The sequence below is a fragment of the Eutrema salsugineum genome, unplaced genomic scaffold (assembly GCF_000478725.1).
Source record: "Eutrema salsugineum unplaced genomic scaffold, Eutsalg1_0 scaffold_22, whole genome shotgun sequence".
Taxonomy (NCBI): Eukaryota; Viridiplantae; Streptophyta; class Magnoliopsida; order Brassicales; family Brassicaceae; genus Eutrema; species Eutrema salsugineum.
In genome coordinates this window covers 1-14,893 of record NW_006256812.1, presented here as the reverse complement: position 1 = coordinate 14,893, position 14,893 = coordinate 1, and the positions used below count along the sequence as shown (strand labels likewise).

General features: G+C 40.1%; 5 protein-coding genes across 8 annotated transcripts; 1 reads left to right on the top strand and 4 right to left on the bottom strand.

Annotated features, from left to right (window-relative positions):
• Positions 1 to 105: 105 nt before the first annotated feature.
• Positions 106 to 2,327, bottom strand: LOC18015463 (probable methyltransferase PMT19). Its single transcript, XM_006397422.1, has 6 exons — positions 1,707 to 2,327; positions 1,388 to 1,598; positions 1,004 to 1,304; positions 532 to 915; positions 381 to 458; positions 106 to 286 (listed from the first exon to the last, which is right to left on the bottom strand). The coding sequence occupies exons 1-6, from the start codon at positions 2,325 to 2,327 to the stop codon at positions 106 to 108; spliced, it is 1,776 nt and encodes a 591-aa protein (XP_006397485.1).
• Positions 2,328 to 2,565: 238 nt separating this feature from the next.
• On the bottom strand, positions 2,566 to 4,795 carry LOC18015601 (ribonuclease P protein subunit p29). 2 transcript variants are annotated; one of them, XM_024155034.1, is made up of 8 exons: positions 4,693 to 4,795; positions 4,174 to 4,376; positions 4,002 to 4,081; positions 3,616 to 3,890; positions 3,433 to 3,501; positions 3,229 to 3,287; positions 2,951 to 3,052; positions 2,566 to 2,846 (listed from the first exon to the last, which is right to left on the bottom strand). In XM_024155034.1, exons 2-8 carry the CDS (start codon positions 4,340 to 4,342, stop codon positions 2,743 to 2,745), a joined length of 858 nt encoding a protein of 285 aa, XP_024010802.1. In that variant the 5' UTR covers positions 4,343 to 4,376; positions 4,693 to 4,795; the 3' UTR covers positions 2,566 to 2,742. The 2 variants fall into 2 exon arrangements, with proteins under 2 accessions (XP_024010802.1, XP_006397484.2); XM_006397421.2 differs by having other exon boundaries at positions 2,591 to 2,846; positions 4,686 to 4,788.
• A 199-nt stretch (positions 4,796 to 4,994) lies between these two features.
• On the top strand, positions 4,995 to 7,229 carry LOC18015744 (2,3-dimethylmalate lyase). Its single transcript, XM_006397418.2, has 7 exons — positions 4,995 to 5,376; positions 5,604 to 6,094; positions 6,189 to 6,311; positions 6,388 to 6,526; positions 6,613 to 6,815; positions 6,893 to 6,929; positions 7,015 to 7,229. Exons 1-7 carry the CDS (start codon positions 5,052 to 5,054, stop codon positions 7,131 to 7,133), a joined length of 1,437 nt encoding a protein of 478 aa, XP_006397481.1. The 5' UTR covers positions 4,995 to 5,051; the 3' UTR covers positions 7,134 to 7,229.
• LOC18015793 (clathrin interactor EPSIN 2) lies at positions 7,172 to 12,690 on the bottom strand. 3 transcript variants are annotated; one of them, XM_006397419.2, is made up of 13 exons: positions 12,452 to 12,690; positions 11,781 to 11,914; positions 11,621 to 11,672; positions 11,361 to 11,440; positions 11,197 to 11,275; positions 11,011 to 11,094; positions 10,752 to 10,897; positions 10,151 to 10,468; positions 9,946 to 10,044; positions 9,681 to 9,874; positions 9,199 to 9,410; positions 8,110 to 9,100; positions 7,172 to 8,037 (listed from the first exon to the last, which is right to left on the bottom strand). In XM_006397419.2, the coding sequence occupies exons 2-12, from the start codon at positions 11,813 to 11,815 to the stop codon at positions 8,126 to 8,128; spliced, it is 2,274 nt and encodes a 757-aa protein (XP_006397482.1). In that variant the 5' UTR covers positions 11,816 to 11,914; positions 12,452 to 12,690; the 3' UTR covers positions 7,172 to 8,037; positions 8,110 to 8,125. The 3 variants fall into 3 exon arrangements, with proteins under 3 accessions (XP_006397482.1, XP_024010886.1, XP_006397483.1); XM_024155118.1 differs by having other exon boundaries at positions 8,130 to 9,100; XM_006397420.2 differs by having other exon boundaries at positions 7,172 to 8,058; positions 8,155 to 9,100; positions 12,452 to 12,689.
• A 1,032-nt stretch (positions 12,691 to 13,722) lies between these two features.
• LOC112086187 (extensin-2-like) lies at positions 13,723 to 14,890 on the bottom strand (the record flags this gene model as incomplete). The annotated part of the gene is made up of 2 exons (XM_024154977.1): positions 13,723 to 14,085; positions 14,177 to 14,890. A coding segment is annotated over one exon (678 nt), but the record flags the coding sequence as incomplete, so codon positions are not given.
• Positions 14,891 to 14,893: the final 3 nt, after the last annotated feature.

The following is a 14,893-nucleotide window of genomic DNA, read 5'->3' as shown; positions in this document are numbered from 1 at the left end:
CAAACCAACGAATCTCTTAAAAACTTCCTTTTTTCTTTGGATCAACACCCTCAAGAGTTTCCAAAACTTAATAGTGTAATAAATTAATAATACCATAATAGTATTTTATTTAACTGAATTATCTACAATTAGTATTGTTCCATGATCATAAATCGTCCCATTCCATCTCATTTGATTGGTTATAGCCTTCACTTTGATAAGAACATCAAAACGGTCTTTTATTATAACCGCCCCCTCTGGTCTAAGAATCCTCTGCATCTCCAAGAGTATATCAACAATGTCACATCTATCATCATAAGAACAAAAAAAAAGAAACATACCATTACACATTATTTTACAAAATGTGAATCAAAGTTTCAAGTTAAAGAAAGAGATCTTACTTGTCCAAATACAAGCTAAATGCACCATTGGCATGAATCAGATCATAGGTTCTAGGATATGTAGAGAAAGCTTCACACCTGTAATAACCGAACAAGGAGGTAATAAGAGAGGTCAAATTAGATGATATGAGTAACATTTTGAGTGACTTACCAGTTCATGTAAGTTCCAATGAGGCCACGATCGAACACAACACCGAGTGTGTTTGGTTTGAGATCAAACGGAACCACATTCATAACCCACATTGGATATTTGATCAATGCTGCAGCGAAACTACCTAAACCAGCATTCATATCCATAACGTTTCTGTATTTTCCATTTCTCAGAAACTTCAACTTAGTGTCATAGTAGACAACTGTTCTCTGCCACAGGATAGTGTCAGCTTTGAAGCTGGAAACGTTCACTCCGTGTATTGATCCGGTTTTGATTCGCTGAGGCGCGTTATTTAGTCTCTCAGGCCAGTTTCTGAGAACGGTTTTGTTGTGTGTGTCATTGACATCTAGAAGTGGAGTGATGCAGGGCGCCATCTCTCTGTACCTATTGTTCAAAAAAAGATGTTCCCAAATCATGCTTAAGCTACTGAAGATGCAGAGGAAATTTAGATTTTTGGGGAAAGTAAAGTCACCACGCAGCGTCAGGATCACTAGAAGAGCAGAATCCAGGAAAAGTAAGAGCTTCTTTTAGTCTTTGTCTACACTGCAAATGATTAGAAGGTTTTCTCCATATGACAACTGGGTATCTTTCAGCAATCTTTTCCCAACAAAGTCTTATGAAAACATCATTTAGTTTCTCCATCTGCTTCTGCAAATCCTTGATGACGCTCTTCTGGTTCTTGGATTTAACCATTGATGTTACAGGTGGTCCAGAAAACACCCAGTATCCATCAGGACGTAGAACACGATCCACCTCCATTAAGTAAAGCCCATCTGGATCAAATGTTATTTCTCTTTCAGTATCAGAAGCAGAGGAAATCCAAAACACAGTGAACATAACTAGATACACAGATTACCATAGGCAGTCCAATTGACAAGGCATCTAGAACAGTGGACCATGTCGAAAGATCTCGATGGGTAAGGCAGCTTATAAGTGCTCAGGACACCGAGCATAGCAGGGAGTCCACGTTCTAAGGCAAACTGAACTTGAGCCTCGTGTATATCTCTCGGTGCAACGGACATTGTTAAGATGTTATAGTTCAACAGAAAGGCTCCAAAGCTCGCTACCTGACATTTCGAGTTCAAGCAAAATCAATCGCAAGCACTAATACTGCAGTCGAATATCATCAAGATTAATCAATTTCTGTTGTCTACTCATCATGTAACGGAACTCACTCCACATCCAACATCAAGAACAGTCCTGATACTCCCAGAAGTCAATGGCAAAACATCAAGAATCACATCAACGTAGTCCTTCACGCCACTGGGAAAAGAAGTTCCGCCTCCCGGGAAAGCAAAGCGCTCTCCTTCAAGCCTAATCCAGTTCTGAGTCTTTTTAAACTCAGCCAGCTTCTTGAACGGAACGTTCTTGAACCAAGCATAGCTTCTACTAATAGGCCAAGGAAAAGGCGTTTTGTAGCCAGAGGGCTTTGGGACCAAACACCTGAGCTTCTCGTGGGCTGAGTCAGGACAGTGCCTCTCTCTCCGATAGTGTCTCTCAATGCTGTACTTCCTTGCCGTTGAAGGATCGTGGCAGGGCAAGTAATTGGTGAAGTTCTTGGGACAGAGTGGAAAGTATGTTGATGATTGGTTTTCTGAAGATTCTGGAAGAGAGGAGTAATGGGACATGGAAGGTTCTTGAAGCTGTGGAGGATGGTGAGGATATTGGGAAGAGGAGATGGTGATGGTTTTGATAGTAGTGAGGATGTAATAGATTGAGAAGAATAAGACTGGAGTGAAGAAGAAGATTAGATGCTTAGGACAGGGCTTTGGTACGTTTTGTTGTGATGGATTCATCCTTTTCTTTTCTTTTTTTGTCTAGACTTCTTCTGCAATTAGGTTTCAAGATTAGAGAAGACAAATTTGTGAAGTACTATTTCTTAAGTTAACAAGTCAAAGACTCACCTCGTTTTCTGAAATGGAATCTTCTTCAACTGTGCTTTGACTCTAGTTGCGGTCATCCAGATGGGATTATTCTTTCTTTTTTTTTAAACTCACTTTCTTATATTATAGATTTATAATAAACATTAGAATATAAAAAACATTATCTTTACAGTGGAGAATTATTCATAGTTTCATACAAACATTAAGAGAAATATATTAGAGTGACAGGACTTAGGTACACAAGGAAGGCTTTAAAGCAAAATTTCGGGAGACTAGGATGCTTCAGTGGTCATAAAAAAGAAAATAAGACAAGAGCTTCATTTTAGCATCAACGTTGAAGAACATTGTCTCTTGAAGTAAACTTGTCTCCATGTAATGTGATTTTCCAGCAGTCGAGTTGGATGATGAATACAGAGAGCTTCTTGGGAACAACTGAAGCAGATTGATTACAATAACTAAGTCAAGCCTTGAGAAGCTTGGGAAGATAAATATTTTGACATTTATCGTAGACAAATCGGTGTAAAGCTTCAAGGTACCTCGAAATTTATCGTCTCTTGTGATTATTCCAAATGTTTCGGATGTCTCGCGCACCATAATCCCTTGTAAGCCAGTGAATGATGCAATCTTGCTCTCAGCAACTGTCACAAATAAAACAGGTTGCTCTGATTAGAAAGAACAAATTACACAACATGAAAAAAGATCTTCCGTGGACAGATCAAGGAATAGTATCAAAGTGTGATCAAGCGTGCAGAGAAATTGATTTTTGAAAGAGAGAGCCAAAAAGATCAATCCTAACACTAGAACATAGGATTACCAAACATGAAAGCACCGTGAAGATCTGCTGAGAGAAGAGTTTGAGCTAACTGAATTTTCCTGCAAAATGAGAGTATATTGTCTAAGAATGGTGACCAAGCTTAAAATGATTGTGAATGCTACGTTACACCCCTCAATTTCGTCCTTGTAAGAGCACAAAGTTTGAATTAGTATTCCTGTAATCAGATAAGTAGCTGCAGCTTACCCAGTCACCTTTATGAGTTGCATCATGTAAGTTTCCCACATACCATGCATTGGCTTAAACAAATCAAACCTGCACTCCAAATAAAAGAAAACATTCAAAGTCTATTATAACTAAAACAACAAATTAAGATACACAGGCTGAGCCAGTTCAATCTCTATGACAGCAAAAAAAAAAAGAACTCACTTTTGGAGATTTTCAGGAAAATCCAAAGCACCAGATTTCTTGAGTCGCTTCATAGACATACGCCTTTTAGAACGTTTTGAATTCTGCTGTGTCGCCTTTTTAGAACCAGAGGCTGAAGAACGTAACTGTACAAAATTATCAAGGAGGATGTAGATGTCATTATCCTTGTCCAGCGTCTTCCTTTTAGTACCTTGTAAGTACTTCTGAGCAGAGTCACCGCTTCGAAGGAGATTATGCAAAACCCTGTTTGCTATAGTTCCCTTTGCACTAGAAAACTAAATCACAAAAAAACACACACACACATATTGAGCAACCTTATCTCAAATCAGACAGAAGAAAAATAACTACAAGACAGTGGTTTTCTCTAGTCAACAACTTGAACTTACCTTAACATCGGTTGCCAGCAAACTCTCATCAACGGGATGGGACAATTTTCTATATGCAGCAAAATTATCATCCTCCGGATCTACAACACCAAATTTTCATCACAATCACAGTTCGATAGAAAAAGTTCATAATGCGAACCAGTCGTGGCTTTAACTCAACCATCAAAAAAACCTTTTTTAGTTGATGACTTTGAACGATTAGGCAGTGAAACAGCTTTATGTGGTTCTTTCGACGAGACAGCCACATCACAAGCTTCCTTCCTGTCTCTCTCATTCTTTAGCATCTTCTCAATCGCAGCCCTTGCTAAACTCTGATCATTAACAGCCGTCTCTGGAGCCATTGCATCCGGATGGAATCTAACCTAGTCTCTGTAGCTGATTACAGAATCAGCAATAATCAAGAAAAGAAAAGAAAACAGATTAGAGTTTTTTTTTCACTCTTTAAGGTTTTCAGCAAATGAGTGACGGAAAGCACAAATCTTCATGCAAAGTCCATCACTTTGTATCTATCTATTTGGAACTTTAGCTAAGCTATATGATCAACAGAATTAGGAACTTAGGATATTGAAACTACGAATTAAGAAAGCTCAGTTTTTTGGATTGTCATTACTAAGTCAATCAGCCTATTACTCAATACAGTCAGGCCTAAAATCGAAAATTTAGAAACACTATTTAGGGAACAACCGCTTACTGATCGATCAGATGGTCGAAGCAACTAAGACCGACGATGCACAGGCACGGCGAGCTATTGACGTGAGTTGAAATCGGCCGAGAGAGAAGAAAAAGTTTGTTCTTTTTTTTTTGTTTTGTCTGAAGTCGGCCGCTTTACAAAGGAGATGATCACGTGAACCCTAAGAACTCACGTGACATTCTTTAACTGTCTCTAAAAAAAAAAGTCTTTTTGACGCGCGAATCGCAAACCCAATCAAATTAGAAAATAGTTATCTATTTAATCTGGTTCGGTCTGGTTTTTCCACCTGAAAGCTGGAACTGGCTGGTTTGTCCAAATTCTTCTCTTTCTTTTCGACCAATTTTTGTTTTCTTCCTTCGATGGCTGCACTAAGCTTTTGCAGCTCGTCTCCTCCTCGAATTCTTCTTCAAAAACAACCTAAACCGAGCCTTTTCCCTCCGGATTTCACCATTTACTTCGGACAATTATATGCGAAACCCATCTCTCTATCCAGACGATTCCGTGGCGCCTTTATCGTCACCGCAGCAGTTTCCGATTCCTCCGGAAACGAGAAGCCATCTTCGCCGGCGAAGAAGCTAAGAGAGATTTTACAATCGCCTGGTGTTCTTCAGGGTCCCTGTTGCTTCGATGCTCTTAGTGCCAAACTCGTCGAGCGAGCTGGCTTTCCTTACTGTCTCACCTCTGGTAATAATGAATATATCGGATATAGATGATTGTTGATGAATCTGCTGAACTAATTTCAGATTAAACGATCTGTCTCTGATTGCTGCGAAATTGATCTTCTACCGTTGTGGATTGTGTGTTCTGCTTAAAGTTCAAGACTTTACAGTTTTTAGCTCAATTCTAAAAAAAAAAAGTTTGCTTTTCGATCTTTCCGGCTCCTTTTTGCTGATATCTGTCTATGCAAATAGGGTTCTCGATTTCAGCAGCTCGTATTGGTTTACCGGATAAAGGACTCATTTCTTATGGAGAAATGGTCGATCAAGGTCAACAAATCACTCAATCTGTATCAATTCCAGTGATTGGAGACGGTGGCAATGGGTTCGGTAATGCGATGAATGTTAAGAGAACCGTCAAGGGATATATCAAAGCTGGTTTTGCGGGAATTATCATCAATGATCAGGTTTATTATAGAGACGATATTACGCGTGAGAAAAGAGTGGTTTCTAGAGAGGAAGCAGTGATGCGTATTAAAGCTGCGGTAGATGCACGTAGAGAGTGTGATTCAGACATTATCATTTTAGCTCAAACTGATTCCCGAGAAGCGGTTTCTCTGGATGAATCGCTCATTAGGGCTAGAGCCTTTACAGATGCTGGAGCTGATGTTCTCTCCATTGATTCTCTTGCTTCTAGAGAAGAGATGAAATCATTCTGCAATGTCTATCCACTAGTTCCTAAATTGGTAACTTCACCTTGCGCCATATGTTGCTCTTACTTATCTAATCTTGATACTACTGGGAGAGATATGAAGTTGCATTTGTGTGATCTTTCTGTAGGCTAATATGCTTGAAAGTGGTGGGAAAATTCCGATACTAAACCCACTTGAGCTAGAAGAGATTGGATATAAGCTAGTTGCATATCCAATTTCCTTGATTGGTGTATCGATTCAAGCAATGCAGGTAACAATCTTTATGCTAATAATGTGTAACCTCACTGCTCTGGCCAAGAGACTTAAACTATGTGGAACACTTGCAGGATGCTCTATTGGCGATTAAGGGAGGTCGAATTCCTCCACCAGGAAGCATGCCGTCTTTAGAAGAAATCGAAGAAATTCTTGGTTCTGACACATACCATGAGGAAGAGAAGCGGTATGCTACCTCCTCATCAGAGAGAGGTGAGAGACATGAAGGGTTTCTGTTGAATCATCTTTGGGAGATATCAATCAGTACTTATATTGGTTTTTTTCTTTCCCTTTTGAAGCAACGAACAGAAGTAGCCTCTATGGTAACCAACGAGTGGCTCAAGATGATCCAGAACAGAGAGAGGACCCAGTTGTTGAAGTCATAACACCTGAGGTTGTTTATAGTGAATCAAGAAACCCATTTTCAAGAATCTGGTCACGATCTCTCAGGATCAAAATCATTGGACGTGATGGGTTTGAGAAGCTCGATGTCAGAATTCCTGTAAGTCTTTTGTAAATCCTTGTTTTTTTTTTCATTTGTCCGAACTGATGCAAAAACTTGTCTAATGGTTGGAGTAGGCCGGATTCTTGGAAGGTGTCACCAACATTGTTCCAGGTATTTCAAAACTCAGTTCATATTCGTTGTTCTGTTTCAGTTTCATTTGGCAGAGTTATTTACAGACACTGAGAGATTTTTGCAGCTTTAGGAGGCGTGAACCTGAAGCAATTGCTGGATGATGCAGCCGATGAAGTCGGAGGGAAACTTCTGTTAGACTTTAAAGACACTGGAGGTGATAGAATCCAAGTCTTTTTGGAATGACACACAATGAAGAAAACGTAAATACACTCAAACAAAAATGTTAAAAGAGAGAATGAAATGATTTATTTGTTCCGTGTATGGAAAATGTTATACAAATATTCAATACGTGAAACCCAAAAAAAATAAAGAAAAAAAAATGTGTATACATCAAATTATATGCATATAACAAAAAGGGCAGACGCGAGGGAGGTTTGCCACTTTCACCGGTACAAATTTCACAACAAGCTCTCAATTTGGTCCTTACTAAGAAAAGGAAAAAAGAATGATACGTGAAAAGAACTGTGAAGAATATGCTGGGATGAATAATGTAACCTGAGTACTTCCGTGAAGCAGCTGGCCAATCTGACTACTATTATGGACTGATATTACATATCCGGAGGTAAAAAAAGAAAAGCACATAGCTGAACGGAGCGAGAGTGTTCCGTTCTTGATTTTACAAGTGGAGTCTAGTGTGGTAATGTTTTGGCTTGATCTTACCGGTATCCACCACCATAGGATTGTTGAGGGTTGTAACCACCTTGACCCATCATCGGATTGTAGTTGTTACCGGGCATGTTTGGACCAGGGACCATCCCGGGGTTTTGTGGTTGCATCGGATAGCCTTGGCCATATCCTCCCATGTTCATGTTCATGTTCATGTTCATGCCGGGTCTCATTCCCATACCCATGGTTTGGTTTTGGTTCATACCACCATATCCACCAACACCCATCCCACCTCCCATGGGCATGCCAGAGCCTACCATTGGATTTGGCGGTGGTCTCATAGCGGTTGCACCAGCGCGTCCTAAGCCAGTGCCTGATCCCATGGCTTTACCCATGTTGATAGTCGATGTTGCTGGTGTGTTTGTCGGTTTCTCTAGGCGTTTCTCTCTCCTGTTGATCGCCTCGAAGTCAACCCCTATGTCTGCCAATGGATTTGTTTTAGCTGCACATATGTAGAAAAGAAGAACAGGTGTTAGAAAAGTTTGCTCCAAACCTGGAAATTTGTTTTCTCACATGTTGTGGCGGAAATCTATCTTACGTCCAGATATGTTAAAGTTAACAAGCCCCCTGCTCAACGTGTCTGCCCAGACTGATGATTTTGGCTCAAACTTTTTCTGAGGCGGAGGAACAACCTCAATCGCTCCTGTTAAAGGTGTGAGATCTGGATGAGATGACGATGACGTTAAGGAGTTTGGTGCAGCCTGTGAAAACATGTCTCCCATGAAATTGTTGTTCCCTTGCAGAGTAACAGGCCCGGATTGAGTTCGTTGTGGACCCTGGGAAGGCGGCATTCCATGACCCTGGTGTGCCATGAACTGACCAGCCGGTCCACTGGGGGTAGAGTAATGAGTCTGTGAGCTCGATGAAGAAGCAGCAACCTGTCCTGGAAGGAAGCTTTCGCTTGTAGGGTGTGAAGTTACTACTCCAGGAGTGTAACTGGCTGAGCCTGGCTGGTGCATGTAGCCTCCATTGTGAAACGGCGTGGCTCCAGTCATATTTTGAGAATGAGGAACCACGTTATATGGTTGTGCAGCTTGCCCAAATGGAGTTTGTCCAGGCATGTTTGGAGCTGTAGATACTGGCTGAGGATGAAAGCCATCATACGTGTTATTTCCACTGGGAGGAAACTGAGATGTTGGTACTGAGGCACCCGATTGTTGAGGGAGTGAAACTGGTGGTCCAGATGGTGGGAGAATGCCAGCAAGAATGTCAATATCACTCTGAGATGTAGCAAACTGTTCTTGGGGAAAACCTGGTGAGTTTGATGGAGGTTGCACACTCTGAGAAGCAGGATCAGGATTGGTTACAGTGGAAAATGAGTCCCCAAAGCCAAAGTTATGAGCGGTATCAGGATGTGACATCTCTGAGCTGAAGGCTGGTGGTGGTGGCTGGAAAGGAGCTCCAAAACTCTGCTGTGGGGTTGAGTCGGTTTCAGTAGAAGTGAAGGCTTTGAAAGGAGAGTCACCAAATGGGTCATCAAATGGCTGCACAATCCAAATAGCAGTCAGAATGTTACAAATTTAAAGGAAGGCATCTCTTAGTAAACCACCAAGATCTTCGTGTACAAACCCAGTGTTCATACCTGAGTTGAAGGCTGAGATGTAGAAAACGATGGCGCTGGACCAGCGTTTGCTTGTCCATTGGTTTCTATAGAGGTGGAATCAGCTGGTACAATGGCCAATGCGTTTGATGAAAATATGTCTGAAAGGGAGCCAAGCAAGTCCACCTCAACACTGTTTGAGGTGGGAGGAGCAGACGTAGAAGCCACTGTTGAAGGAGCAGTGGGAGGGGTAGCTGGAAAAGAAACGAAACACAATGCTCACACTCAGAACATGCAGAAGTTAATGGGATAACAATATAACAAATCGAAATAAGAATACAATCATACACCCTCTCTAATAAGGTGTCCTAAAACATTTCCTAAGTGTTTATTGGATAATTTAACAGTAATTAACTTTTTAATCTTTATGCAGCCAAGGAGTTGAAGGGCAAAGAAAACTAATAAAAATCACTAGATATAACAAACTAAGAACAAAAGAATCGCAAACTTCGAGAACTTTGTACCTGAAAATGCACCACGTGGATCAAATTCATCAAAAGTCTCAACTTTTTGAGGAGATGATTCATTAACAAAACTAACAGCTTTATTCTCTGTGCTGATTCCAGCAGGAGGAGAAGCAGCCACTGGAGCAGCAACTTGCGGGGGGGGAGGAGAAGCAGCTCCTGGAGCAGCAACTTGTGGGGTCTCCCCACCATCCCTGTCATTAAAAAAATTCTTCAGAACCAATGAAATCAAAGTAGATCTCATTTTGCAAAGCAGAATTATCACCTTTCACTATATACAGGGCTGCGTGATTCACTGACAGCTTCTTCATAACTAGGTGGAGCACCAATATTTTGTTCAGAAAACTTCCTCTGGAGCTGCCCTCTATCATATTCACGAAAGAAGATGATATGAGTTAACATGTCCACAAAACTTAATACAATAAAGAAAGAGGCCCAAACTTCACAGCAGAAAGTACAACCGAAATTACCTCCCATCCTGAGAATGGCCATCATCCTCAAACGTCCGTTCCCTATCTGAACTCCTACCCCGTGACCCCTGTTGATAGTTATCAACACTTCTGCTCCTTCCCCTGTAATCATCTTCCCTATTACCATCTCTCCCATAACGTTCTTCAGAGTCTCTGGAATGACGATCTCCATCACGACTATTTCTATCATCATCCCTGTAACCATATTCTCTCTCTCTTCCATAACTACTTCGCTCTTCATCCCGGGATCCGTAATCATATCTGTCCCCATATCCTCCTGAAGGCTTATACATCCCACCTGGTGCTGAGCTGCGATACCTGTTGTAAAGATAATGTCAGGTTGGTATGTTCAGCATATTTTTAATCTGACCCTAAAAATATGTAAATTTTTTATCTCTAAGAATTAAAAACTCTCAAAAGTCAGAAGGTAATAATACTTTTAAATGCCACAATCTACAAATTGATAGACTACTAGGAAGCATAATAACAGTTGTAAGGCCACTAGCAACCAGAAATCAAACATGTGTCCAGCGAGACTAACACAGAGAGGAAACTACAGCAATTCGTAAGAAAAAAAAGATACAATGACAAGCAAACTTACTTATCTCTGTTAGCAGCAGCCTTCTGTCTGACCTCCGCTATTCTTTCCTTGTCATTAACCAACGCCACTAGGCTCTGTGATTTCTTCCTAACATTGCTTCCTTGATCTCTACCACCGGAATCAATATACTGAAAATCGGACAATGTCTGCCACATGGAAAATGGATATGATTTAAGATAGTCAACTGCTGAGATAGAGCACAAAGGGATTCTTTTAATGCTGAATACTTCTAAAATAATATACTCTGTGTGGTCATTACCGAAATTTGATATGCACGTTCTTTAATCTCGTCTATAACACGTTCGGACCCATGGCCTACCATGTACTCCAAAACTGTCAAAGCCTGAAATGGATAGAAGACGTAAACCAACAGGAAACTGTTTTTCAATTCACTGCCACAGCAATGTAAACAGGAATAAGCCAACAAGGCATTCATATTCTTTACCTTATAGACATGCCGCCAGTTCTTTCCAGTGTCGCTAAGGCGTTTCCATATGACCACCATAATCAGCTGGTACTCATGGCTGCAAGAGATGTAACATTTATGTCATTCCTGTGCAATGTAATAATTACAGCATAATAGAGCAGTTGGAAAGTGGTTGTAGTAACTAATTTCTCGAAGCTTGAGCAAGATCAGCAAGAAGTGATCCATGTGGACCCCATGGCTCATTGCTAGTAGCATCTAGAACCTGAAGAGAGGTGAGAAACAACATGAAACTATGTTTGACAAGCCGCTAAAAATTCCATAACCACACTAGCCAGATGACGAAAATTAATGAAAATGATCTAAACTAAAACAGATCTGAACTCAGTTTAAGCAAAATTTCAATCAAAACAAAAACAGAGAAGAAGCTAAGAGGGTCATTTACCTTCTGTTCAATTCCAGGCACTTTGAGCACTTTCTTGTTGACCTCTCTCTTGCTAAAAAAAAATTTAACATAAAACCAAGCATCGTTAATGAAAAGTAAATAAACCACACACCGATTGGCCATGAAAATATCATTCGCTTCCAGGCATTAAAATTCTTACAGGTCTCTGACAGTTTGACCGAAGACTTTCTTCATCTTCGTATGTGTTCCAGGAATAACTGGCTCTTAAGAAAATGTGCCAAGTACCCTCTATGAAGTCTGTCTCAAAACTAGTATGATCACCTTTGCTGTCAACTGTTTCAAACAAGACATATATCACCATGAAAGGATAGAGCAAGAGAGAAAACGAAAAAGAAACAAAGTCCATTCAAAAGGAATACAAATGAAGTTAATGGAAGATGAATCCAATAACAAAACAGTAAGAGCAAAGGCCACAAATCAATCAGCAAAATGATGAGACTATGATCGATTATTACTTCGTTAAGATTCCACCAAAACATAATCAACGAAATGAAAAGCGCCACCTCGCAACATGACCTCCCAATTTAGCACAATCAAACGAATAAAAAGAAGAAGTCAAATCAAAATCCGGGTCCTATGCAGACTCAATTTCAGACGGTACCAATCAGAATCGATCAAATAACAAGATTGACATTCAAAATGCAACTTCCACAGATCTTAGGCCCAAAACTATCACCTCTAAACAAAAAGCTAGACAAAAAAATCAACCGGAGATTCCAAAATGGAAACACAGATCTAATGAAATCCAAAAAAAAACTTAAACTCAATAGACGGAAACAGGAATCTAATCTAAAAACAGCTAGATCGTACCTCCGGAAATGTAAACTCGAGCTGAATCGAATCGCGGATCGCTGAGGCACAGAGAAGAGCGAGAAGAAGAAACACCAATATCAAGGGATTGAGCAAAGATGGAAATCCCTTGAAGCTTGTGATCTCTCTGTATTTTGAGGGTGGAGATGGTCTCCTCCTTCTCCGTATTAGCTTTACCACTTTCGAATCTTAGAGAGAGAGAGAAGAAAACAGCAGCCAGAAGGGAAAATTCAATAGATAAAATTAATAAACAAAATAAAAGTAAATATGAGGATAAAATAATAATAATAAGACAGCGCATCTAACACGCAGAATATTAAGGGCTCCAAATCATTTAAATGTTCATCGTTCCAATTCGTCATTTGAAATCACAGCTGTTTCTTCTTCATTTTCGTCTTATTTATTTGACATGACACACAATTATTACTTTGGTCTGAGCACGATTTATAAGTGAATTTCAAAGTTGAAGAGAGTAATTTTTCCAACAAATACGTTTACATAGTCTAATTTACGATTTGGAAAAAGAAATATCAACTTGATTTTATGTTTTTTGTAAGCATTATGCTTTCACTTTTCTGTCTAATGGAAAGGTATTAAAACATTTTAATTTAAGAACAAAGTTGTTACCTTCATTGAAATTAATCAGAGCTAATTACGATATTCCCATTTTGACGCAAAGATGTTTAATCGATGGGCCTGAAAGCCCATATCATAATCAATAATTTAGTATTCGACAACAGTTGAGCAGTTTTTCATCACGTGTATTTCGTTGTTTAGTCCCGGTTTTCATATGCTTTTCTTCTTTTTTCGGTTAGCAAAGTATACAACAAACTACACAATAAAACTAAATTTAAGTTGGATAAGTTTGATATCAATTCGTTTCAAAGTTTAGATTCATTTTTTATTCAAATGTATTTTAAATTGATTTTTTTCAATGGATTGAAATTTCAATCCAGTGTTTTGTCACAAATAGTATTGCTCAATAGTCAACACCGAAAAAATAGGTAGATATTAGTTGAACGAAAGTGATTCTTGGACTACTACTACATAACACAATAAATTAATAAGCCAATAAGATGGCAAAGTTGTTACTTACTTCCACTTTCCAGCGTTTGAAGCAATGAAGATAATAAGTTGATAACATTCTGTCTGTACGAACAGATATGAAACGACGTTGTGCCCAACTCAAAAGAATGTCTTGTAATAATTTTTGTCTTTCCAAGGTTATGTTTTCAATACAGGAAAATATTTTTAAATCGAACAACCTTAAGAAACAAGAAACTGAACACTTTTTTATTTGCTAACAAATCTCTCATTACATTAAAGAACAAAAAATATAGAAAATGTATGCACAAACAAATAAATTACGAGACCCATTTTTCTCACTTAACAGCAAAAGGAAACAAAGAAGAGTATGAAACGATCTAAAGGGGTCTTGGAAACAATTTGACTTGACGAAGACACGACGATGATTATGCAGAAGTGGAAGATGAGCGACAATGAATAAGAGGAAGTGATGTGGATCATTGTTGGTGATGTAGGACTCCTGGTTTCCACGCGACGATCCTTATTTGGTTCACTTCTTCTCCTCTTTGACATTGACCCTTCCTTTATTCCATTTTTTAAAAGAAAACCTGTGAAGAAAGAAACTGAGATTTTAGGACAAAGTAATATTGAAGTGGGTGATAAAGAGTAACTTGAACGTTTTGGACCGTGGGGACTTACTTGAATAATGGGGAAATTTGGTTGAATTTGATGAGCCTAGTAATGGGTGGGAGGTGGGGGAGAAGCGTAGATGTAGACTGGAGGTGGAGGAGATTTCACCGGTGGTGGTGGAGAGTTGTAATAGTATGGTGGTGGTGGAGATTTCACTGGAGGAGGTGGTGAGTGGTAGTAGTATGGTGGAGGAGGAGATTTGACTGGAGGGGGTGGTGAATGGTAATAGTATGGTGGTGGTGGAGATTTCACCGGAGGAGGAGGTGAGTGATAGTAGTATGGTGGAGGAGGAGATTTCACAGGTGGGGGTGGTGAGTGGTAATAGTATGGTGGTGGTGGAGATTTCACCGGAGGAGGTGGTGAATGATAGTAGTACGGTGGTGGTGGAGACTTGACTGGAGGAGGTGGAGAATGGTAGTAGTACGGTGGTGGAGGAGATTTCACCGGAGGAGGTGGAGAATGATAATAGTAAGGAGGAGGAGATTTCACCGGTGGTGGTGGAGAGTGATAGTAGTATGGTGGTGGAGGAGACTTCACCGGAGGAGGTGGTGAGTGGTAATAGTATGGTGGTGGTGGAGATTTCACCGGTGGAGGTGGTGAGTGGTAGTAATATGGTGGTGGTGGGGATTTCACCGGAGGAGGCGGGGAGTGGTAGTAGTACGGTGGCGGTGGTGATTTGACTGGAGGAGGAGGAGAGTGGTAGTAGTATGGTGGTGGTGGAGGTGG

Coding starts and splice junctions, on each gene's coding strand:
- LOC18015793 (XM_006397420.2), bottom strand. CDS start 11,815: ATGAAGAAAGTCTTCGGTCAAACTGTCAGAGACCT. Junction 11,276..11,360: donor GCTCAAGCTTCGAGAAATTA/GTTACTACAACC, acceptor CATCTCTTGCAG/CCATGAGTACCAGCTGATTA. Junction 9,411..9,680: donor TCCACGTGGTGCATTTTCAG/GTACAAAGTTCT, acceptor TTTCTTTTCCAG/CTACCCCTCCCACTGCTCCT.
- LOC18015463 (XM_006397422.1), bottom strand. CDS start 2,327: ATGAATCCATCACAACAAAACGTACCAAAGCCCTGTCCTAAGCATCTA. Junction 916..1,003: donor AGTGATCCTGACGCTGCGTG/GTGACTTTACTT, acceptor TTTGAACAATAG/GTACAGAGAGATGGCGCCCT. Junction 287..380: donor TTTAGCTTGTATTTGGACAA/GTAAGATCTCTT, acceptor TTATGATGATAG/ATGTGACATTGTTGATATAC.
- LOC18015601 (XM_024155034.1), bottom strand. CDS start 4,342: ATGGCTCCAGAGACGGCTGTTAATGATCAGAGTTTAGCAAGGGCTGCG. Junction 3,891..4,001: donor TGCTGGCAACCGATGTTAAG/GTAAGTTCAAGT, acceptor TTTGTGATTTAG/TTTTCTAGTGCAAAGGGAAC. Junction 2,847..2,950: donor AAGAGACGATAAATTTCGAG/GTACCTTGAAGC, acceptor AATCTGCTTCAG/TTGTTCCCAAGAAGCTCTCT.
- LOC18015744 (XM_006397418.2), top strand. CDS start 5,052: ATGGCTGCACTAAGCTTTTGCAGCTCGTCTCCTCCTCGAATTCTTCTT. Junction 5,377..5,603: donor TCCTTACTGTCTCACCTCTG/GTAATAATGAAT, acceptor CTATGCAAATAG/GGTTCTCGATTTCAGCAGCT. Junction 6,930..7,014: donor TGTCACCAACATTGTTCCAG/GTATTTCAAAAC, acceptor AGATTTTTGCAG/CTTTAGGAGGCGTGAACCTG.